At 41.5% G+C, this 25,549-nt stretch overlaps 1 protein-coding gene across 3 annotated transcripts in view; it reads right to left on the reverse strand.

Annotated features, from left to right (window-relative positions):
• Positions 1-1,605: 1,605 nt before the first annotated feature.
• The window catches only part of irf8 (interferon regulatory factor 8), a 54,109-nt gene continuing 30,165 nt past the window's right edge, over positions 1,606-25,549 (reverse strand). For all 3 annotated transcript variants that reach the window (XM_015368132.2, XM_069181329.1, XM_069181330.1), the window contains 9 exons: positions 20,421-20,611; positions 7,021-7,204; positions 6,041-6,224; positions 5,578-5,669; positions 5,210-5,318; positions 4,643-4,690; positions 3,615-4,001; positions 3,365-3,480; positions 1,606-2,926 (listed from right to left, as the gene is read on the reverse strand). In XM_015368132.2, coding sequence (XP_015223618.2) covers positions 2,738-2,926; positions 3,365-3,480; positions 3,615-4,001; positions 4,643-4,690; positions 5,210-5,318; positions 5,578-5,669; positions 6,041-6,224; positions 7,021-7,204; positions 20,421-20,611 — 1,500 coding nt within the window. In that variant the 3' untranslated portion in view covers positions 1,606-2,737. The remainder of the gene's footprint in view (positions 2,927-3,364; positions 3,481-3,614; positions 4,002-4,642; positions 4,691-5,209; positions 5,319-5,577; positions 5,670-6,040; positions 6,225-7,020; positions 7,205-20,420; positions 20,612-25,549) is intronic.

Consider the following 25,549-nt stretch of genomic DNA (forward strand, 5'->3'; position numbering starts at 1 on the left):
TCTCTTGCAAAAGAGCTCAGACCTTGTCTATCATGAAATTTCAAAATAACGCATTCACATTTTTAAACTTAATATTTCATTCAAAATCTGATTGGTGAAGTTAGAGTAAATGTCTGCAAAAAATAAGACAAAAACTAGTATTCAGATGCATGAACTCAATATCTGGTGGAACCACCTTTGGCAGCAATTACAGCCTCAGGTCTTTATAAATCTTCGTACCAGTTTGGTACAGTTTTTGCTTGCTCTGTCTGACAGAATGTCTAAATCTCTCTCAAGTCTTTTCACAAATTCTCAATACGATTCAAATCAGAAATTGTTGGTTTCTGAAGGACATTTTCTTTCTTATTCTTCAGCTGCTATAGTGTAATTTAAGCCTTGTGGCCTTGTGCTTGAGATCATGCTGAAAGGTGAATTGTTGTCCCAGTTTCAGGTTTGAAGCAGGTTTTCCTCTAAGATTTGCCAGCACTTTGCTCCATCTATGTTCCCATCAGTCTTAACAAGCTCCCCCGTCTCCACTGATGTGAAGCAGAACTATAACATACTGCTGCAGCCATCATGCTTGACAGAGTGATACACTATGTTGGGTTTGTTTCAGGTGTAATATTTTGCATTTAGATGCAGTTTTATCTTATCTGACCGCAAAACCTTTAACCACATGTTTGCAGTATCACGTAGGTGCTTTGTTGCAAGCCCTAGGGGGAATTTGAGATGTTTTATTTTAGATCCATGCAAGTCCCTTTGTGGAATATTAAAACATGGAGCTTTTTTTCCATCTCCTCAGCTATAGAACTCTGTAAACTTTTGAAAGTTGGCCTCACAGTCACATCTCTTACCAGTCTCCTCACCCAGATGCTCAGGTTGGAGGGACAACTTGATGTAGTTCGTTAAACTTCGTAGTGATCAGCTCTGTTCAAAGAGACGCTAAGGGTCTTTAAAATGTTTTTATACTCTTCTGATCTGTGCCTCTATACGACTTTATCCCCGAGTTGTTTTGAAGTCCCTTGGTCTTTATTGTTACTTGAAATTTGTTATCTGACTGAGGAACCTTACAGAGATGTATTCTGTGTATTTACTCTGAAATCATTTGAACCACTATTATTGGTCACAGGCAGAGTCCACTCTGCTAATTGTTTGTCTCATTAAGGCAATTATATGCACCCTAATTAATTTAGGGATGCTACAGCAAAAGGCTTGAATACTTATGCAATCATGAATTTTCTATTTTTTCTTTCATAGTACTTACATCTTTCTTTTTGCTTTGAATGTGTAGAGTAGGTAATATATAATATTAATGGCTCCTTCAAAATATCATAAGTACAATTTTTACAGCAACACAATGTGAAAACTGTGCAGGATGTAGGAATGTAGGAAAACGGAAAAGAATATGGTCTGGGAAAGGAAGCTCAGCTGCAGAGTGAAAATGAATTTGTGTGGCTTTCTTTACGAGGTACAGATGTTCAAACCAAACATCGTTTGTGTTTCTGGAGAGTAATTGCTTTTATTATTTCTAGTTTGTTGCTCTTTGTCTTTCTGAAGTCATTTCAGGCCTTCGTTGATATATTAGTTTATGAGAAACTAAATGTGGAAAAAAAGGATAAAACACTGTTATTAAAATGTTTTTTTTACTGTAAATATAAAAGGTTTTAAAACTGTACACAATTCTCAAAAGATTGAACAAAAAAACATTTCATTTTACAGCTGGCAGAACAAATTAAGTTGGAATTACTTTAAATTCACATTTATGGTCCACCTCTAAGTGTTACAAGTATGCAAGATTGTTAATGATTTTGCAGTCTTGGATGAAACAAAAAGCTTATCACGTAATAATGCTACATATAACTCACAAAGATCTATAGTATTCACACTATATTATACAGAAGTACATTGCTGTCATCACGGAAAAAAATAATCTCTTGTAATTACAAGATAACAATGATCATTTGAGTTTATGAACATCCTATCACATTGTGCAATGACAGCAACTAAAAGCTACTTACAGGCCAGCTGGAACTGTGGGTTTAGTGTTTGTGACAGTGTCCAGCACTGCAGAATCTGCACAGACTTATTTTCCACTGGGGTTAAGTCATGATGAAACGTTACAATTTTTAGCAAATGTGAATACACTCATGAGCATGAAGACATTCAGACTTATCCTTAAACAAGAAAGACTGTACCATGCAATCGATTCCACAGGTTGAAACTGAAATCCAAGTTATAGTAATGTAGGTGTTGTATGACAGTTGTGCTATGTCATGATTATTACATAAAGTACACAATAATTTGCTATCTTGTAATGGCAATGTAATTTTCACGCAAGTACAAGATACACATGATTGTTTTTTTCTTGATGGCAGCAATGTCCTTTTGTTAAATTGGAAGACATGGTTAGAAAAAATCCTAACATTTACAAATATATACATTACATTTCTAGAGAACATCCGTTCTGAATCTCCATTTAGCAGTCAGTACCACAAGTCTCCACAGGCTCTAGTTTATGCACTCTTTATGAAAGATAGTAAAACCTATCCAAGTTACGCCGGCTATAAAAGAATTCAGTTTGTAATCCTTCTTGAGACGCAGAATTGTTTTTACTGCGCTTGTCAGAGTAGCAGAAAAGCCCCTGTTGTGGCAGCCACAGCACACAGTCTGTCAGTCAGCACGAGCCACAAGGCAGGTGACGTTTCTAACCTCACGCCCATCTCTGTCTTCACCGCCCCACTACCCCTCTCCTCCCCGGTTATACGGTAATCGGTAGATTTTCCCTAAAGCAGGATCGCTGAGCGCCGTTGTAGCTGCAGAGGTCTTGGAATATGCGGGCCATCTGGTCGCTCTGCGTTTCGTCACAGATCTCCAGGCCCCCACTGCTGTAGGCGGACTTCCTGGCGTTGACCGTTTCCAGGAGCTGCTGGCAGTTCATCTGAGTGATCTGTACAGGGGCAGATTGGCACCAGTTCAGAGTTGCAGAAAAAAAATGCACAGTGCAAACAAATGGATCCCGCAAAAAGTGTTTTCCTACCATCCCACTGAGATACTCTCAGTAGGTCTGTGCACTGAGGTGTAGAAATCGTACTTTTACAAATTTTATAGAAGTGCAACTTTACAAAACTGGCACAACACAAAGATCTTGATTTACACTGCAGGCAAACTGCCCACTCCCTTTAAGTGAGACATGCAGTTTGCCTGCAGTTTACTACTAGAAGACAATTAAACTGTCTGTTGAACTCCTCTATGGGTCTGGATGACAACTGTAAATCGCCTATTGTTGAGATAAGCAACTTATCATAATTCACATAAGCAGTTTTTAAAGGGCATGCCGATTGTCTTTCCACACAACTGGACCTGAGAATCTTGGCCTCTTCCTTACCTGCACGATTATTAACTTGTATTTGGCAGAGTTGGTGTCAGGAAACTCCTCGCCGAAACACAGGGTCACTGTGGGGTCTGGAGCTGAGCACTGGCCCTCCTGATAAAGCTGCAAAGCTGGAAAAGAAAACAAAATTCGGGCTAAGGACAACATTCCCTGTGGAATCGGAAGTGATTGTTTAAAAAAAAACATCGCGCGGCGATGGTTCAAAGGGGCATCTTCCCTTCCTGTGCCGGCGGGGTTCGCTCACCTGCCAGGAAGCGCGCCGTGTCGAAGATCCTCACCACGGCGTCGCGCTCCAGCTTGCTGGGGGAGCTGCCGTACGGGGAGCACTGGCCGTTCCAGAAGACGCGGCTCTGGCACAGCCTCTTGATGAAGATGCCCTCGCGGTTGGAGCGCACCAGCACCCCGCGCTCCAGGTGGCCGAAGAGCTTCCTGGTGACGTGGCGCTGCCGCTCGTTCTCGATCAGCTCCACCGGGGGGAAGCGGATGTTCTGGAGGCTGTCGGGGCCGTACAGCAGCTCGTTGGAGACGGGAGGCTGGAACAGGGCTATCCGGCAGCCCTCGGTGTGGGTGGTCAGCGTGTTCCCCACCATCTTCCCCCCGTAGTAGAAGGCTATCATCATCTGAGAGAAGGCTGCAGGGGGCGAAGAGGGCGTTTACCCAGTGTCCCACATTGCCAGCCACTAGCACGGCAGAAGGCGTTTCCACGTTTCCTTCAGTTTTCTAACCGCTTCTTCTAATTCAGACGGTCCTTGCCTATCCCAGCAAGCAACAGGCACAGGGCAGGGTACACCGGTCAGGACGCCTGTCCGTCGCAGGGCACACCGACACAAACACACTCACGCCAGGGCCAGTTTTCTCAGAAGCCATGTAGCCTACTAGTACGTGTTTGGACTGTGGGAGGAAACCGGAGCATCCGGAGGAAACCCCCGGGAACATGGGAAGAAGATAGAAACTCCACGCAGGCAGCAACCCAGGAATTGAACCCAGGGCTCCAGCTCTGCAGGGCAGCCATGCTAAAACACTGCACTACTGTGCCACCCTCAAAAATAAATATAGAGGCCAAAAATGTGTTTTCAAGTTTTTCCACTACCGTTGAGAATTACTGTTGAACATGTTGTTCACTTGTAGCAGTGTCTGAGTATTTACTAATGAAAGCCAATAAACGTGATTAACTAGTGTTCTAGATCACAGCTTCAACATTTATCAACACAGTGTGCACAGACTTCTGGATTAAGAATAAATACATTAAAAGCAGTCAAAAAGTAACAGTACCTGCATTAAAATGTCCGGCTGGTGGGGCATCAGGAATGGTTGGGACGGCTGTGAATATTCAAAAAAAAAAATTGATTTGTATCATTAACAAAACAACAATGTAAAGTAATGTGGCACAGCTAATTCGGCAAATATTTTGAATGTCTACACCATATAACAAACAGATCTCAACTGGTAAATGCAAACATTTTTCTGTCAGTTCAACAGAAAATAAAGCTTCTCCAGCACCAATGTCCCAACTGAGAGGACACCTCAGTCAGCAAAGATATAAAGGAAATTAGCCAATCAGACTTCACAGCAGGCACTGGGGCTCTCAGTTCTATTTTAGCCCTTGCCAGAGGACACTCATGCTTTGACTGTATGTTTCTATCAACCAGGCCAGACTTAATCGTTTGTGTAAAAATGAATATAATATGATAACACACAGTCAATTTAAATCATACTATAAGAAAACTTCCAAAGCTATGAAGTATTCCAGAAAGGTGACTTTGATGTTATAGGAAATAATGTTAAAAAATGAGAGAAGTGGGGAGAGGAGTGAGATAGTTATCTAATTTGTGTGCTTACGGCTCAGATGGGCGGGAGACCACCATTCCTGTGTGGCTTGAGTCCTGCAGGTTTCCTGCGGAGGGGAGTGGCTTCTCTTGATAATACCAAGGTACTCATCTGTAGAAGACTGCACACATAAACAGTTCTTTAAGGGAGGTGTCAGATACACAGAACTAGTTTAGAACTTGTCCTAGCTTACTGAGGATCTGAATAGGAGATTTAAAGAAGCAATAGCTTCTTCACCTGAAGCTTTTGCTTGAAATTATCTCCTATTTCTACCCAGTTTGTATTAAAATAAGTGCAATGGTAACTTCCAGGCAGTCTTGAGCTCTGCTCACAACAATGCTGAAGACACACATCTTCAAGACTACAAAACACATACTTACTTCCTTTATGAGCTCTTCAATTTCCGACGGACTGCACTCCATGTCTGTCACTTCACTGGGAGTGCTCCCACTCATAGCTGCGGACATTTTACCTGTTTTCAACAAGGAACAGCCTGTAATTATAAGCTTTTGTACATGTACAGTACCATCACTTCTTCTTGCATTTAACACTGTTAAAACCACCTACTGCCTAGTGCAATAAACTTGTAAGTCTTGCTTTATGGTTCACATCTAACATTTAAAAACTATTATTTGACATTAAAATAATTAAAATCGCATTCAGACCAGCGGGAAAGATACTTAATAGGTAACCTTTGATTAAATGTTACAATTCTTTCACGAAACATGTCTTAGGCTGACAATGCAGCCAACTGCATTGGGAATGTGATATCATTGAGTTGGTCTTTCTGCTGGAAGGACTTCTTCTTAATAATCAAACAATATCCAACAATAAAATACTTGCATTTCTGTTCTTCCTCTGGAACTATTCGGTAGACCTTGTAAGGTTCAGATATGTCCAGCTGGGACCTGTCTGTGACTTCTTCAAAGTCCGGGCTTTTGTTCAAGGCACAGCGAAGTCTCGTCTTCCAGGTAGCTGGCTCTGCTTTGTCTCCTTCTTTGAACTTCCCCTTGAACACGGCCCACGCCTGCAGGAACGAGACAGAGTCAGGCCCACTCGCATGTAACAACACAGGGGTCAAGAACCGAGGCACTGCTCCTCCGCTCTAACAGATCTGTGAAGAGCTGCGTCTCACGGAGGTTGTATAGTGCTTCCCCTGTGGTAAACGTACTTGTCTCGAGTAATTTCAGAATGACATTTTAGCTCTTTCAATTCAAGAATAAACAACTGCACTGTAATTTCATTCTTATAGGCTAAAAAAACAACTTCTGGACTAGAATGCGATTCATTACAATCTACTCACAGAAACCGCAAAAGAACGAATAAATGAAGTGCAAAAGGCTTTAAAGTCATTTATCCTACTGTAAAAGTGGCCTAAACACCAATTCTTAGCAAGTACTTTTAAGCGAATGATGGTCATTGATTGTTTTATCATCTGCTTTGATCCTGTTCACAGTAAAATTATCGGTCTCTAAATATACAGAAACTGCTGAACATTGAAAGACAAATTATTTAAAACTCCCTCGATTCTAAATCAAGGCATTTCACTGCAGATGTTTTCTTATTCTGTTCAACTCTGTACTGAAAAGTGCGAGGTTGTATTTTCGTGAAATCCACCCACTTTAGTAAGAAAAGGCCAAGCAATTGACATTTATGGCTTTTTAGAAATGTCACCACTGAATGTCATTGAGGTGGCTTGACTTCATGAAGTATTTATGTGGGAAGGTGTTATAAAAAAGAGTGAGCCTCTGAAACTTCACAGCCAGCTCAAGCCTTCCATCCCCAGAATCTCCAAAGTGACGCGTTCCGTGGAGGTGACATACTTTAAAAATGGAAGCATCAATCTCCTGGTTGTAATCCTGTTTCCCAGCGTGTTTCCAGGGGATTCGGAACATGCTCCTCTCTTCGTTCTCCCACAGCAGGCCAGGGTACAGACCGCTTTCAATCTGCTCAATCAGCCACTGCCTCAGCCTGCGGCCACCTGGGTTCCTGTCAGTCATCCTTCGGCTAGAAAGAATTGTAGAGCTGGGTGTGAAAACTGAAAATAAGTGACTGTTACACATCAGCTCTTCCTGTTACACCCTTGGCACTCTCGGTGTGAACCAGCTATCAAGCTGTTTTCTGCACACCTGCTAGAGTCCACTCCACTGAGCTCCGAACAATGAAGGCAGCATAGTATATTAAAATAATCCTTATTTTGTACAGTTCCTTTACTGTCCTTCTTATAACTGTGTAAAGCTGGGACCTGTAAAATTAATTAACTACAGTAGATCAGTGCTGCTATAAAATCAAATAAACCACATTCGAGGTAGAGTATTTAGCTGCAGAACTGCTTTGAAACGGAAGATATTCCTGTATTGCTGCAAATGATCAGTCAGCATAAATGAACGCGTTTTGCATAGAGAACGTTCCCATCTCCAAAAAAGCATTTCTAGATCAAAATAAGCATGAACAATAGTGATTTTTATTAAATGCAATATTTAAGTTATTTATAAACTACTTAACCTTATATTTCCAATTATTTAATATTAAGAACTATAAATTAAAACATTGTAATATTTGAAGTAATCAATAATACGCAAAGTAACGTCAATATATTTTTTCAAATATATTATTATATTGTTTAAATGCTTCAAAAGATGCGTCTGCGACAACAGCAGATGCAAACAGAACGGGCCGTCAGTGTCCAGTTTATTAAACTGCACTTTATCCGTGTGCAGGGAGTATTGGACACATGTCCTTCAAAGAGCGAAACTCGGTACGCGCTGGAGTCGCACAGGTAGCAAGAGACGAGACTAAACCACACAAAACTGACTAAACCCTATTATATAAAGCCCGTTAAATGCACAGGAGGACTGCGCCAGCGCTGTAGCTCGTGTTCACCTGCAGCAGGCGGTTTATCTGCCTCCAAACCAACAGCAGCCAGTATATTACCGACCCGAATGAAAACGTAGAAGGTGTCTTAAAATATTGTCTCCTTAAATAATCCCTTTATGCGGACACTGGCCGGTTAGAATTTTATTTTTGGAATACAATCTCCCCGGATAAACCACGTGTAGTAGTAAAAGTTACAGATCAGGTGAGGAAAGGAATTAATTAACTGAGGCTATATAACTATTCAGCAGGTAATCCTTTCGAATGGCTCACACCACGACTCGGACGTCCTCCAGCCTGTGAAAGAGAAGAAAGGGTTTACCTGCTTGTTCTGTCTTGGTCGAGGCGCTGCGCACAGCTTTATCGATGCAAGTGATCACCGGAGAGCTGCGCCCATCTGTTTATAGATTTCATTCAGAAGGCCAGGCCGTCGGCTCCGCGCACGGCGATTGGCCGGGGGGGCTGACAGCGGGCCAATCAGAGCGCTCGCCGGGCTGGCCGCGGGCCAACCAGAACCGCGGGGGCCGGGCCTCTTCTTCTAAGCAGAACTTTTCCGAGAAGTCAGATGAGAGCCAATATCCTCCCGTACTACCCCCGGTCTGAGAGAAGACATGCCGAAGAACAATGTGCAGAAATGCCCTCGTTGGATTGCGGGGCTTGACTGCATGTTTTTTTTGGCCATGCATTCCCTTGGGGGAGGGGGGGCAGGGTCTTAGATGCGAGATGTTTCCGATTTGTAAAAGCTGTCTCCTTGCATGAAGGGGATTTCTGGGCCGGAGACCGGAATGTGATGTCTAGTGGAAGTCCCCCTAGAATCTGATGCCATCTTGTGTTCCAACATTTTTTTTCTTTCTGCGTAACCGAGTTGATGTCCGGGATTACCCGCACTTGCGACCGTATTGCGGCTGAGCTGTTCAAGCGAGTAATATTTTCTTCCCATGGAAAACTGAAACGTCATAAAGAACATAGTACTGCAGTCTGTACGTTGCACAGTCTGTGCGCGGTGATGGTGGAGATGGTTAATTCCAATGAGTTGGTCCGATTGAAACTAATCAAGTAATTAGGAAGCCCACTACACTGTTAATGCTATTGTTAGAAACTAGAAAACGAATAAAAATACCCTTTTTACAAAAGAAATGTTGCAGGTGATTTCAACATTTCAGTCAAAAATATTTGTCATTATTTTGGCAAAATACTGACTTTCTCTGTGAAGAGATTAATGAAAGCATACCTCGCACTGCTTTAAACCTCATTCAACACTGAGTTAAGGCAATCTGTAAGCTTGTGTAGCATCGTTGTGGACTGAAGAAAGGATATAAATTCAAAGTAATGTGGTAAAACAGTCCAATCCACAGTGGTTATTATTCCCTTTATTTCTTCTAACAGTATAAAGTTTTCAATGTGCCAGTTAGATGTGATACAAAGTTAGGTACTTCAGAATGGAGGTGATTGTTTTTTCTGGTGAAATTATACGGTTATACTGTGCAGAGGAATAAAAGGTCAGATTTGGTCTAAAACAGCTCAGAATAGGACTGCGTTTACAAAGCAGATTCCAGTCTTCAGTCCACTGGAGTTCAGCTGTGGGATCTGGGATGAGAGAAGATTTATCCTCTCATCCCAGATCATAATTCATATGCCCAGAGAAATATGAATTATATATCTGTATTAGTATATGAATTAGCAGTGGTAGAATAGAGATGTATATCAAGAAAATGTGTCCTCCCTGATGTGTGTGTGGATAACACAGGTACTTAGTGTACAAACCTGGAGATGAGGGGTTGTTGTTAGGTTTGCAGTAACAAGGCAGGAGACAGTTAAAGAGGAGTGAGCCATTTGATCATGTAGAGGAAATTGCTTTGTGGTGTACAGTATAGAACTCCACTATCAATACCAATCATGATGTGTGAATGAATGATAAAGCATAAGACATTATCGTCAAAATGCATTTAACTTGGACTTCATACAGCATACGTAAAAGGAGGAGTGATAAGTCACAGTTTTGTCTCCTGTTGCTTTGTGATATGGCATGATCTAAGAACTAATTAATATTCATGCCCATAATCTACATGTATACGGTATGTGCTGTCTGGACTGATATCTAGTTCTGTCAATCTAGAGTTTCCAGCTGAGAAAGGATAAGAACAATTGAGAAATTGAGATACAATAAGATTCAGGACTTTACAAGAGGTGAAAATTCTGACTGTTGGAGCAGCTGCAGAACGGCTCTGGAGTTGAAATGACTAAGTATTTTCTGTAACTGTGCTGGTGGGTCTCTCAAGAATGACAGCGTGGAATATACCCAATTTGAATGAGCTGGTCGTCCAGAGCATGGACACGCAGCTATTCCAAAGCGGCTGTAAAAGTATGAATCACAAAAACAGAACTAAGTTCCCTTCATTCATCATGTGTAGAAAAGCACCTGTAATGAAGAGACTGATCAGAAGATAAACAAACTGCACGTTTAGATTTGGAAACGAACCACGAGATTTTAAATGTCAAAATATAAAATTTTAGCTGACCTGCGTGATTGTCAGTCACATTTGCTTCCCTGCGCGGCGCTGTGCTGAACAGTTGGATACGGGACGAGGCCCTCCAGCGAATGGTCGACTCCACAGTATAGAGAAGGCTGTACAAGGACCAGGCTTCCGGCGCAGAAGTGAGGATTCCTTGTAATTGGAGGCACAGTAATTGATCCAAGACACATAACTACAGAGCAGATGAGAGGATGCCGACACAAGGCAAAGCAACACAGGATTAAGATGTTTGTTTGCTTTCGGCAGTGATTTTTATATACGTACATTTGCAATATGTTGCGTGCGGCACCCAATCGTCTCTTGAGATTGTATTGCTTCACCTCACACCCGATGTGAGAAACACAGATGAATGTGGCTGCCAAGACTGTGGACAGTGATGGGGATGATAGATGATGAGTCCAGATCTTTAGTGTTAACGAAAAGCTGCAGTTGTATGAATTTGGGAGCAATTACAAGATTTTATGGCATGATATGGAACCAGTATTTCTTTCAGGTATCACTAATATACTAAAAAAAACACAGTTCTGTATCGCAACTGTTCATAAAGCTGTGGTCATATTTAATTCTAAAGAAAGGGGATTGGGTCAGGCTTTCAGTTACATGATTACTTTTTACCTCATTATTTTCTGTATCTTTTGTAAGCAGTGATTGTCTCTTTAGCAGGAGACTAGTAGGTGTTGTTTTAGGGATTACAGTTGCTTTTCTGTTTCAATTCCTGCAAATGTGAGATTGGATGTATATTTTGTTAAAATTGTGATTTCTTCCCCTTTTTATTTTTGAGGTGTAGGGGAGGGTGGGGTTGGTTTTCATGTGTTCTGCAATGGTACAAGAGACAGTGACCCCTTCAGATCAGTTAGCTAATAGCTACCAGTATGCTTTAGGGAGCTGTGTGGAGTAGTGCTCAGGGCCCTGGGCTTGTATCTGGAGGGATTTGGGTTCTGATTTTGGGTTCTGATCCTGGGATGCTGTTGTTGTGCCCTTGAGCTGGATACTTCACTCAAAAATTGATCTTACTGCGCCAGTGGGTCTCCAGGTCACTGGTACAAATTTGTTCTCGACTAATTGATTGTGGTCCACATTCACACTTCAGTGGTCTTACAGTACGTGTCTCACCATGCCACTCACAAGCATCCTGGTCAGCTTTAAATAGGAAAAGAACTGAAAATGTCTGTTCATCCTCAACTGCAAAGATACTATTAATCATGTGATCATCATATTCTCTTTACATCTCAGCTAACTCACTCTCATGTTGTCCAAATGTAGCACCACTGCATCATTCTGTATGAGCAAGCTGAACTTCAATATATACACCTCAACAAGAAAAAATTTAGAAATGTATACGTCTACTACAGTTGCACAAAAAAACCCTCAGATAATTAAAGCGAGAGTTCAATCAAGTCATCAGAGCCCGTTTTCCTTCTAAAACATCACACTGATACAGTGTAATGTTTAATAGGCTATATCAACACCTAACCTGAAACAAGACACTGGATGTACTTTACCTAAGTCTGGCTAAATTATTTCTTGGTATTGTAAGTCAATAATATTTAAATCATGTGTAATAAGATTTTAAATTTATTTGAGTAAGTACTTAATCTAATTGTCTTTACAAAATCTGTATTCTGTTGCCTTTTTAGTTCTCGAATTTGGAGGAAAAGGAACAGGAGCTTGATTGCTAAGATACCATTAAATTAGGTGCATGAAGGTTAGCAATTGATCGGTATTGGAAGTTGCAACACTTGGGAACTCAATGGGAGGCTTTAGTGTTTCACTTTGGGGAAACAACAAAATAACATAGAAGAATGGGGAAGCATGTTAACATGCCTTTTCATGTGCGCTCGTAAGCAAAGGTAATGCAGCATCACTGCCATCTTCTGTCCCGACCTCAGCAGATCTCAGAAGCTGAGCAAGACTGGGCCTGTCTCTACTGGCATGGGAGACCTCAAATTAAAACTAGGTTATTGCAGTGTGTTCAAGGACCAGTAGGTGGCGTTCTTCAATCTGTACCAGAAATCCAACCCCCCCCGAGAAAACAATGGCACAGTATTGCTACTGGGGACACTGTGCTGTAGAAGGTGTCATCCTTTGGACGAGATATTAAACTGAGGTCCTTACATCTTGCACAATGGATATGCATTCTCCCAGAAGCCAATTACCCCACCAGTTTGTCTTTGGACTGTGGGTGGACCCACAGGAATAGCACCCCAGGAATTGAACCCTCAGCCCCATCATTGTAAATCAGCAAAGCTAACCACTGTGTAACCATTCCACCTGTAATAATAATAATAATAATAATAATAATAATAATAATAATAATAATAATAATACATTTTCTCTCACTGGAGTCATCCCACTCCTGAGACTGATATAAATATGAATATTTTAATGAAATTCGTGTAACTGAAAGCAAATAAGTTGGTGGTTACATGGAGTTTAATCTGTGGTGTTAAATAACATACAATTGATGTAATCTCACTTCTTTTTACCTAGTATTGCTTCCTGTTCGTACCCTGAAGCCACCCTGTTCTCCTTTCTTATTTATGCTTAAGACTTCCTTAAGAGTGCAGCACATTAACACTGCACTTTCATGACAGAAAACGTTCACTACCTCATTATAATTTAAGATATTTATTTTCATACCCACTGGTGGGTGTCCGTAATGCCAAAATGTGGATTGCAGTATTATTTTGGCAGTGCCTGAAATGGAGCTGTTCACAATCAATTCCACTCTGTTTGTTTTTGGGGTTTACAGAACTCAGACTGTTTTGGAACTTGTTGCTCAGCCACACAGGTCAGATGGTTTCTAGAATATCTCCTGTGGACAGCCACATCTCCCCGGAGCAGGCATCTCACTGTGCCTCATTGAGAAAGAAGTACACAACCACACTCACTTAGTGAGGCACCTGTAAGTAAGCAGAGGCCTGTTACTTGGATCCTGCATTCTTTTAGGTGGTACAGAGGAACCTAAGCATCTCCTATAATGAGCAGGAAGTTCACCAGTAAAAGGCACACGATAGGCACAACAGGCATGGATAGATAGCCCTTTCTATGATGAGAAGCATTAAAACTGCAACTAATGAATACTGGAACCAGTAGCATGTGTTGCAATTTTCAGTATATTAGAATACTCAAATACACATATATCAGTATCACTCAGGGGATGATTCTCCACTTTAATTATGAAATACATTCTGTTTTCTTGCACACAAGCTTGACTTCTTCACCACTTTATAACTGATACAAAATGCATGGTCTTGTAGCGGGCATGTGAGAGGTTTAAAGACAATGCTTTAAGCTGAAAGCAAACTCTGTGGGGTATGAAATGCTGTCTGAGTGGGTGTAGTAGAGGCCGATTAGACTAGAGTTACTGGAAGGCAAACTGACACAGGAGACACTCCGCTCAGAGTTTTGGCACATGTCCACACGACTCCTTGTTGTGCTGCTTGTCAGATGAAGCGAGGGTTCCCATAAAAAAGCATTTCTTTTAAACAGCTTTTACTCAAGAGGTGTTGCCAGGATTTCCTGAAAGTCTGTTGCGACACTCCCCACAATTTATGCCACTCTACACACCCACACACAATCCCCAATATTTCTGGTTCCACTGCATGCTACTTGTTTCACACAGGCGCTAGGCTGAATATGCCACAATGAAGAACAACACAAAGTTTCAGAGTTTTCCACAAACCACAATAATTGAGTAGAAATTCCCCTTGACTTTTTGTTCATTTACAAATATGTGATTGAAATAACTGCCACACTCCTCTCCTCTCTCCAGCACATTTTAATAATACTTAATTAACCTTATCACAGCACAATCATGTTATAAGGTCTTCTTTTTTTACTCAAACTTACAGTGCCCTCTTACAGTTTCTCAAAGGGATTTGCAATGACTTTTAAATTATATTAAAATTTACCAGCTCTGAAATTTACTTAACAAGAATGTCCCTATACTTAGTCACTTGACCTCACTGGGTTGAACTCAAGAGTATGTTTTTATTCTAATATGATTAAATGTATGCATGGAATTACCCAAAAATACAGCAGATTGTACTTGTCTATCCATCCTTTTTCTAACCGCTGTATCGAATTCAGGATCGGGGGGAGTCTGTCTCGGTAAGCAACAGGCACAAGGCAGGGTACCCCCTGGACAGCACGCCAGTCCATCACGGAGAACACAGACACACACACTCACACCAGGGCCTGTTTTCCCAGAAGCCAATTAACCCACCAGTGTGTTTTTGGAGTGTGGGAGGAAACCGGAGCACCTGGAGGAAAGCTACGTGACCACAGGGAGAACAGAAAATCTACATGGAGTCTATTATCATTCCCATCAATTTTATTATCATAAATGGCTCAACTGCAAGGAAAAACCCATTTGGATTTTACTTGTCAAACATCAGCGTGGAAAAAGAGAACATACTTATTACTTATTACTCTCCCAAATGTTTTGACCCAGATATTTATGCAATAACTATACCCACAGTACTGTGCTCGGAAATACTCACATATTTGAGCACACGTACAGTGGAGTTCTTATTTGTTCTGCTCTCTGATACACAGTATAACAGACGACACCACACAATGTAGACAGTACATAACAAACATAAGAAATAATAACAACAGAACAATAAATATGTAGTACTGAAAAACAACATAGTTGAGCATGCAAAAAGTGCTTAATGCAGATGTCCATTGAGTCTGAGGCCTTGTAGTTAGCTTTGAGGATGCATACCGCAGTGGGATAGAAGCTGTACTTGAGTCTAGTGGTCCTTGCTTTAATAGTGCGGTCCTGCTTGCCAGAGCACAGGGTGGAGAAGAGTCTGTGGCCAAGACGGGCTTTACCGCGACATAAGGAGGCCTCATTAGCATAGTTAATGATCATGGTGTTCTCCGCTTTGTTCTAGAGCACGGGATTACAGCTGTATCAGACTGGGAGGGACACCCTGGTTTAGGCACTGAAGTCGAGAAGTATTATAAAGCATGCTGCTTCGTACTAGTAGTCCTGAGACCCAGCAGCTGGTGAGCCCTATCCCAGAGAAGACCTGTCGTGCTCCAAGTGCTTCTGAAAGAAGCCAAATACACCTCAAAGGCTGACATGCTGTTGGTGAAGGGAAACCCTTCTTCACTGTAGCCTTTATTGTGGCAGCTTCTTTTCACTCTGTGGAGTGCTACTCCACTGTAGGTGAAACAGGAGATGAAAAACAGTTAATGCCAGAGTCTCACTCCTGCCAGCAGAGAAAAGCACCAATATCTTGCAGCGCTTTGGGAGCCATCATTTAGAAACCGTGAAATGCGGATGTTGCAAAGGTAAAGTCACATGTCAGGACGCCATGTTTCAGGATCTGAGCCTAGCCTGTGGTTTCATACATCTTCACCAAACAAGGTGCAGGTCAGGTCCAGTGCCATTTTAGGGAAGTTGGCAGTAGCATCTTCAACCGTCCGAAAAAAAATACAGCAGCCTGTCACAAAAACAAATGCTATTATATCTGGACCATAGATCACAAAGAAGCCCCACGTTCATTTTACAGACTGGTAAGCTACAGCTGTGTGGTTTTTGTCCTTACATGAAAGATCCAGCTCCAACATTGAGAATGTCATGTTTCCAATCCTCTGGACTGAGGACTGTTTCAAGAAACATCAGGGCTTCATGGATAACATTTCTTATTAAGAAGGCAACGCAGCCTAAAAAAAAGTCAGATCTAACAATAAAGAGAGAAGTGTCTGCTAGTACTGTATGTACATTCATTTCGGTGCTTTCAATTTTGAACCAGATCACTAAAAAAAATCAAAACGTGACACACTGATCTACGAGTTCTGTTTAGGTGAGGTTTCTGAATGAGTGTGGCACTGCTCTTACAGGGACTGGCTCCACGTCACTGATCATTTATTCGTTGTTCTGATTTAATTCCTCTGTGTAGAACACGTATTCCTTTGGTCCGTCTCCTTTCAGCAGTAAATTACCAAGTGTTGCGTTTCTCAAGTCTACATGCTAATAAGGAGTAATTTATGACGAAAAGAAAAATGATATTGTTGTATAACTGTTTTTCCAGTCTGAATGACCGATGAAGTAATTCATTTTGAGGTACAGTTCTGAATCATTTGTGCCAGTGTGCAATTACAGTGCTTCATTATCTGTTGACTTAAGTCTTTTCACTACAGAGCAAGAAGATAAAAGTAGATCATTTCTGTGTTACTGCTTAAGTTTCCTATTAAGCTTCCATAGCAGTTTTGGAGCAGCTTCAGAAATTCATTTAAATTAGTTTTTAAGTACATTTATACAAAAGACATAAGGTCTTAACATCCATTTTGACAGAAAGTTAATACCTTGAAAAACTCTGTCTTTTCTACTTCAAAAGCTCACAAGAGTGGAATTTATTGTTAATCCCTGAATTCCTTGGATTTCTGTAGCACCTGTGTTCCTGGCCCTTTACTAGTTTGTGTTATTCAAGTAATTCCGATTATACTTTTCCTGCTGGATTAGTGCTTTATGAGACAGCTGGGTCCAACATCACATCTGACTACTGGAGCTTCAACATTGGAGACCAGGAAAGAGCTTTCTTTACCACTATGACTTACAACACTGAAAAGAACACAAAAAACATCCAGTGAGAACCCTCAAACCCATAGTTTATTTACATTTCAATACCTTAAGATTTACAGAACATTTCAAAGCATCCCATAAATTGAACATCCTAGAACTACATTTCAACATCTCCTACTATCATCCAATGAACATTAATTTATACTTTTTCATTTTCTGAGCTTCTTATTACCAACACCATTGAAAATAAATTTAAAACTTTTTAAATCTATTTTAAACTTATTTTAAGGTATAACAATCATCATGTTGAAGTGATTCAGAATTTATAACTGCAAAGCTAAAGATAATAAAGGCTGTCCTCTGTGCAAATAACTGACAGATGTTTTTTGTCTCTGCTGCAGACTACCTTCCAACATTACCTACATTTCAGTCCGATTCCTATACGAATTTTAATTAAATTCAAGATAATTTAATACCTGGGCTAAGAAATAGAAATTTGTTTCTAAATAGAAGTACTTCATTACCCAAGTCTGCAATTAAAAAGTGAAGAATGAACACTGTCCTCAGAACAAGAACTAATGCACTTATTTCATGGACGTAAATAGTAGTAAAAACTAAATACAAGACAACTCCTTTCCCAGCTGCTTCTACAGAAAAAAAAAGTTCTTAAGAATTTCTACTGAGAATCCAACGAATTTAAAACCTTTTGTACTTCCTCTTCAAGTGATAAAAACTGTGTACACGCATGAGTGACTGAGCACAGCCACTGTGACATACTGTACAAAAACAAAACGAGACCCGACCTTAGTGTGTGACTGCAGCTGCCCCAGAGCACCAGTGCGGAGAAGATCAGTGAATACTCCTACCACCTTCAAGGTGTCAGGACAGTTACAGGTTGTTTTACGTTTTGTAAAAGAATCCACTTACAACATTCACACTGGAGCGTCTAAAACAATGCATAAAGTTGTTTTGAATTCAGACTTCCTTTCCGTTTCAGATTCCAATGCTTCGTAAGAGGCCTGTTTGCGAGTTTGAGTGCTCCAGTCATCAGGATTCTAGAACCTGTTGTAAGACATGTTTTAAACTAACTCACTTAGGTTCGACTGTACTGTAGTTTCAGATCTGAACACAACAAACCTGTAATCTGGGCCACTACCCACCCTGTATTTATCACCCACGCTGTTCACTTCTAACATTTAATCAGGTTCATTGTCATTTTCGTTTTCTTATATTTGGGGCGGGAACACTGATATAATATTCAATATTGTTAATGTACATAAATACAGTATGTTTAAACTCCAATGTTGTGAAAAAACACCCACTCACTCCCATTAATAAAAATGGTGTAAAAAAACAGTCATCACTGGGACAGGATTCTGCAACCTGTTCGTCAAGTTCGTTTTAAGATTATTCACTGTAAGCTGTCACACCGCATCCTACAAACCAATTCCAGGCTGTTGTTGCAACTTCTATATGCGGACCCAGACAGTGTCAGGATCAAGAGCCGCTGAAGAGCTACATCAGAGACAAAACCTTCTCGGTTACTCCTCTTGCAGGGAGACTTGTCATCTCGCACATCATGTTCCGTTTCAGGCTTTTCTCCCGAAAAGCTCCGATTCCTTCATTCACAAACTGTGTGCAACCTGCTTCTCTGTAACGGTCTGGAGAACTGTTTCAGGCAAAACACTGAATGAGGGCAGTTCTGAAACTCAGAAATCGGTGTAGTGTCGATAGCGATAAACGTCATCTGACCTTTAAAGATCTGAAAGCGGATTTACAGATATTGCCCAGACGGAAAACTATCAATGAGCCCTGGAGGTGTAGAGCTGAGCAGAGAGGAAAGACCATGATAAGAGCATGAGGAAAAAGGTCTGCTGTGGGTACTTTATGAAAACACGCCAATGTCACAGCACCATATTGGAGTACCACCCAAGAACTTCAACAAGAGGGAGAACAAGAGCTTTCAGTACCGGGCAACAACGATGACTGTCGTGACTTTCTCCTCTCACGGTTTTACTAGTGTTTAACTGATCGTTAAAAAAACAGCTGCAACTAAATTATAGATTCTGGGCCTTCATAATTGTGAATTGTGTTTATAATTGTGTTAGCAAAAGAATTAATCTGTAACAGATGAGCGTGTTGGGGAGGAGGGAGAATCGGGCTGCAGAACCTGTCCGTGTAATGAGTTTTTTTTAAGCTGATTCATTTTGTTTCAAACGACTGTGGTTCCACATATTACACGACACCCTCCACACTTCCCCCCAGAAAGATCCCTTCTTCCCCAGACTACCTACAGAGTCTGCGTGCTCCTGTTCATGAGTCAGACTACACTTAATGTCAACAAATGTTACATGAAACACACTAGCAGGCTCTCAATCTTTATTCAGTTCCCTATAATGGACAACTAAGCCTAAGCTTTATTAATAAAGTTGTCAGCTAAATCACTCGTCATGATCATCATCACTCAGCTTTGTAATCAAACAGCACAATTGTGGCACAAAAGCTTAAGTCTGTACTTTTTCCCATTTTACAAATTATTCTTGCCTTTGCTGCTCAGACACTTGAATTCAGTACAGTGCAGCTGGGTGGGTTTGAACCACAACTATGCTGTGGTTTAGCTCCCTGACAGTGACAGCTTTATTTCTGTGATGGCAAAAACAAAACAAAGAAACAAAAAAAAAAGGATGCACTAAAATAACCATGCAAATTGATATTGCTGCTAAACATTAATCTAAGCACACTAAATATTGCTTTACTCTGCTATCTGCTTATATTTTTTCACAAGAAGTATTTTATAGCAATGGCATTGCTAGCTGCTGGATTATCTTCCATTTTCATTTTCATCCATGCAAGAAGCTCCTCAAAAAGAGACAGGTGCATCGCTGCCTGTACTCGTGGTATATCAAGCGATACGACTGACTTTCTGTAATGATCGTTTCATCAAGCACAGCATCTTTCTAATGTGAGAGTGTCGGACAACCGGGACATGTTTAACTGTACGCTGAGCCTTCTCAGAAAATGAATGTTGTGGTCCTTTGCATTAATTATAACCACAGCAGCTTTTTACCAAGTCAAAAATACTACCAGGAAGCGGACCGTAGGAGTGACCAATCTAAGCCACACAATACACGCTACAAACATGACCCACACATTCTGTAAAGCGCGCACCTGGCCGGCCCTCTGACACGGGCGGCGGGACTCGAGAGTGGACGAGACGCTGCCGCACTGCCTCGGGTTCCCCAGCACGCCGAGCGGCACCTATCCATCGACCCACCTGTGGCCACTGCGCCTGTAGGCGTTGTAAGGCAGAGGGTAGACACTGGCGGCCTGGTTCATCCAACTCTGCTCCCCGTTTCTCTGTCTCTGCTGCTGCTGCTGCTCCTCGTACAGCCCCAGGAGCTTGCACACCCCCTCCTGGTCGTCTGAAGGACTGTGGCTGTACTTCGCCCTCAGCCAGCTGCGGAACTGAGAGAGAAAGAAACGCAGGCCGTGAAGAGAGAGCTCTGCGGGCACCCGCCACAGCTCCCTGTTCTCCCCTCCGCGCAGGGATGTGCAAGAGGGCTGTGGAAGTCGGGGTTAACACCAGTTCTCCTTTCAGGTGGCATGAAGGGAACACGATTTCCTGGCAACCCGGTGCTTCAGCAGTGCCCTGGGGAAGACAGATGCTGAGCACGTGCAACGTGCCCAGACTGAAAAGTCTCGCCTTCCCTGATGCCTCACTCTTCATTGTCTTTCGGCTTTATAACACCACTACAGCCCACTGTAACTGGAACGGATGTGGAAACAGTAAATGAATATAAATACCTTGAAACTTTTACAGAGTGTAAATGATAAATTGACTTGGACCACCAATAAGGAGCCAAGGAGTTCGAAGGCACAACAAAGGCTGTGTTTTTTGAAGAAGTTAGGGAGTTTTAATGTAGAAAGCATAACTTTCTAACACTGTTTTAGAAGATTTTCAATCATTGTGTTCAGAGCTTTGTCCTTGCAGTGTTAATGGGACATATATTTTTGCATTTAAATATGTGAAATACAAAACTTTTTATGGGAAAACATACAGGAAGAACAAAAATGGAAATTGGTGGCAAGTTTTGAATTAGCTGTGGGTCATCACCACAATAGCTGAAGCCATACTACATTACCTACGTCTCAAAACCCAAAAAAAGTGGAGCTTTTGAAAGAGAAAAGAGGAGCAACCTGAGGCTGCCGGCCACAAAGACTACAAAACAGATATTTTGGGGGCCGCAACCACTGAAGAGGTTGACTGGGGTAGGAAAGGCCCCCCTCCTGTGGGGACTGGGGTAGGAAAGGCCCCGTACTGCCCTCCTCCACAAAATTATTAACGGGTGCTTTCCTAGACAGCCATCTCCACCCATGGAATAGGTTTAATGTTAATGTAACATGTTTTGTTTCTATTTAGTAGCACCTGTGCAAAGAACAACAGTGTTTTCTTTTCATTTGCTACACTTGATCAGCCTGATCAATGGCAGTAGCTTGATCTCCATCCATAAAAACGACATATAGAAACATAAGAAAACTTCAGTCAGACGAGCAGTCAGGGCGTTAAGCAAGCACAGGCCGGTCTTGCTGAATGTGGGCTCAGAAGCGCGGTCCAGTTATGTCTTGACTGAGCTCTTCAGCTCTTCCTTCGAACTGGCTGCTCCGTTAGTGGAAGACTAAATTAAAGGCTGTGCTCCACCTCAACAACAGAACAAACCCCTGTATAGCCACTGATCCCTTCTAGTCTGAATTTCAGTATTTTACTGGATTGTTTATAATCTGCATTTATCACAGTCTTTTAGACCACATGTTAATACTTTCACCAGTAGTTGTGGGGGGAAAAAAAGCCAAAAAAAACATCTTTTTGCTATTTTATGGCTTTCGAGAACGCTCCTGGAATGAATTCAAAGTGGATAACATCAGACAAGTGTGTGCTGGCCTAACAAAAAAATGACTTTCTCTGAACGATGCAGTAATTCTACCTACAAAAGCAAAACATTGTCCACTCACAATAGGTCTCTTAATCTGAACAGCCCACTTCTTCGACAGATTCTGGCCAGATAGTCACTGGGTAGTCAGAGTGAGGGGGTGTGATTTAGGCACTCTTTTCCAGGGAATTTCCACATTTATTTTGATTTTATTGTTGGCCCTCTTACAATTGATTTATTTTATAGTGCTCCAGTTGTTCTGGCTGGGCCCACGGGGAGGGGGCTGGTGATGTAAGCTACAGTAATGAGCGTCGCTGTGATCCTGGCCTTGCATGACCTCACAGGAGATCGGTTTAAGCGTCTAGACTCTGTTGTTGATTCAATGAGTCAATGGTATTTCCGGGATGCATTTCAATTGTCTATGGACAGCTGGACAATGGACAATTTCAGTGTCTTCTGCATTTCATCTTTATCAAATTACTTGTTTTTTAAATTGTATTCAGTTGCTACTGAATCGGCAAAGATGCTGCAACCATGAGTAAGAAGGACCCAGTGGTGTCCACTGGTTTGTTACATTTCTTGTGTAGCCCGGCATAGAGAAGATTATAGTGGAACTTATTTCAGGTTTGAAAGTCATTGACCAAGCGAACTGAGGGGACTTCATCAAGATCAGGAGTCACAGAGACCCAGAGACATAAATGAAAAAAGGAGCATTCAAGACCTGAAACAGAGACACCTTCTTAACACTGACTATTGTGGGAGACTGAGATCAACTAGTCATATGGTTGCAATTCATGTAGTTCACTCCATGGGGTCCAATAAGACCCTCTCATGCTGCCAAGGTAAATAACATCTGGAAAGACAATTGTGACAGTGCCAGGTATACCTTGGTGTCATCTGTCCATACAACTTACTTCCAAAACTAAAAATGGCTCATCCTTATACTTCTGAGAAAATTCTCAGGTAGTCATTCTGGTTAGTCAGAGTGAAGAGGGTGTAATTTAGGCACAGTGGAGGTGACAGCCTAGGGCATGCCACCCACCTCTGAAATAGGCTCACTGATCTTCACTGATGAAGTAACTAATGAGGGGAGCAGCAGAGTGAATTCAGAAGCTTACAGAAACATTTGGTCTGCTTCTGTAGAAGGAAAGGCTTCTGTACTGGGCAATGTTCACCACGCAACACTGTAGTGACCCAAAACCTATAGCCAATGCGATCGAGATCTAAGTTAATCAAAAAATGCAAAACCTCAGACTGGCCAAGTCTATCTCCAGATTTGAGTTCAACTGCTCTGCATTTTAGGATGCTGAAGAATCATCTGAGGTCTGAGGTCTGAAAACACCAAGAATAACCAGGAACTCAAAGTAGGTACAGCAAAGTCTTAGAAAAGTATCAGAAATGATTACACTGAGTTTGGTGAGCTCAGCAAGCTGCGGACTACATGCTGGTTGGTGTCTTTTGACTTGAAAAGACATGCACTAAAATTGCTGTGAAACGACTACTATTAATCTCAAACATCCTTTGGTGCAGACAATACAGATGTTAATGGAAAAGAGAACGGTGATGTGCAGCTCACACTGCATGTCTCCCTTGGGAAAACCCTGGCAGGAATTCAACACCGAGAGCAGAGCTGTTAATTGCAGTTCTCAGTAAAACATCAGTAAATTGTTCTTGGCACTAAGCTGAAGCACTACTAGGAAAACAGCTTGGTCTTTTCCTTCCTCATCAGCTGTGTATATAACAAACACTTACTCAGACTGGTACACTCTTCTTGACTCACAATTTATGTAGAAATGTATCAATGCTGTTTTACAGGGCATTAAAGGCAACATGATGACAAACCAAACCACAGAACTCAAAATAATGAGCAGACATATGGAACTACTTAATTTTGCAAATATTTAAAATAAGCTAACAAGACTGTAGCTCCACTATGTACTCTTACCCCTCCAGGACACACCCTTATGGAAAGTGTGGCAAATATGCATGCTATGTGGTCTACCAATTTCAGCCTGCTAATTATTCCATGACGTTTGCTTTTAATGGAGTGTCTCACCATGGTCTGCTTTACCTTCGTTTTCTGCACTTTTACAGTGTTTTTTATCATATAAACCAGAGTTAACTTTTATAATACTTAATGTAACCACTGCGCTGTGTAATGTTGCAAATGCTGAGATATAATGATCACATCATTGCACAAGTTGTATAAATACATACAGAGGACCTAACAAACTCGAACTCTACCAAGAGATAAAAGCAAATGAGAATGCAATATGACCACTGGACAAACAAATACCAGGACACACTGCAAAGAGAGACTTACAGTGGCTATCAAAAGTAAACTCCCTTAAGGACTTTTTTCAAATAGTTTTGTGTTATAATATGAAATCATAATGTATGTAATCAGGATTTTTTGCTATTGATCAACACAAACTCTCCTAAATTATAAATATAAAACAGAAAATGCCTGATTGCAAAGGAATTTAGTCAATATTTGGCATAAATTAAAGCCAGGAGTCTTCTTGGATAAGTCCATCTTATCAGCTTTGCATATCTGGACATTGTATTATTTGCCCATTCTTCTCCACTTTTGCTCAAGCTCTCCTCCTGTTGGATGGGGACTGTAGGTGAACAGTAACTTTCAGGTCATGCAATAGATTCTCGACTGGATTGAGATCTGGGTTTTGACTGGGCCACTCCAGAACATTGGCTTTTTCATTTTTATGTCACTCCAGTATGGCTTTTGCTGTGTTTTGGGTCATTGCTCTATTAGAAGATGAATCTTCTCCCAAACTCCATGACTCTTGCAGACTTACACAATTTCTCCTACAGGATTTCTCTCTACTTTGCGGCATCGATTATGTCTGTCTTCCATGCACTGAGGCATCCTCATAGCACGATACTGCCACCACCATGCTTCACAGTAGGGATGGAGTTCTCAGGATGACTCCGGGTCACAAGGTATGCTTGTGCCAAACATAACACTTAGCACTGAGGTCACAAAGTTCAATTTTGGTCTCATTAGATCACAGAATCATCTTTCACTTGGTCTCAGACTGCGCTTTGGGTGATGAAAGAGGAGCCATCCATGACTTTGAAAGAGGTGTGATTGATGAGTCATCTTTTACCATCTTCTTGACAAACGGATGATTGCACTTGGGTGCACACCTAATGAATTCTGCAGGCCTGAATGCTCAGATCCAACAGTGAAGAGTTCTGTCAATTTTGTTATGATGTGGGTCACATTTTCGAGGCATGACTTGAGATCACTCATTCCCTTTAAAGGCAAGGTCAGTGCTAACTGCCACCGAATAGGACTGATTGAGCATCTCCATCCCATGCTGCAGCATTTCTGTCCTGCTCAGGGGAGTGTCTTCCAGCTTGACGATATGCCAACCCAAAGAGCACGCTCAGCAGTTTAATAGACTTGACACAGATGTCACCAATACTTCACGGCATTCTGAACCCAATCGAG

This window comes from Lepisosteus oculatus, chromosome 20, assembly GCF_040954835.1.
Source record: "Lepisosteus oculatus isolate fLepOcu1 chromosome 20, fLepOcu1.hap2, whole genome shotgun sequence".
Lineage (NCBI taxonomy): Eukaryota > Metazoa > Chordata > Actinopteri > Semionotiformes > Lepisosteidae > Lepisosteus > Lepisosteus oculatus.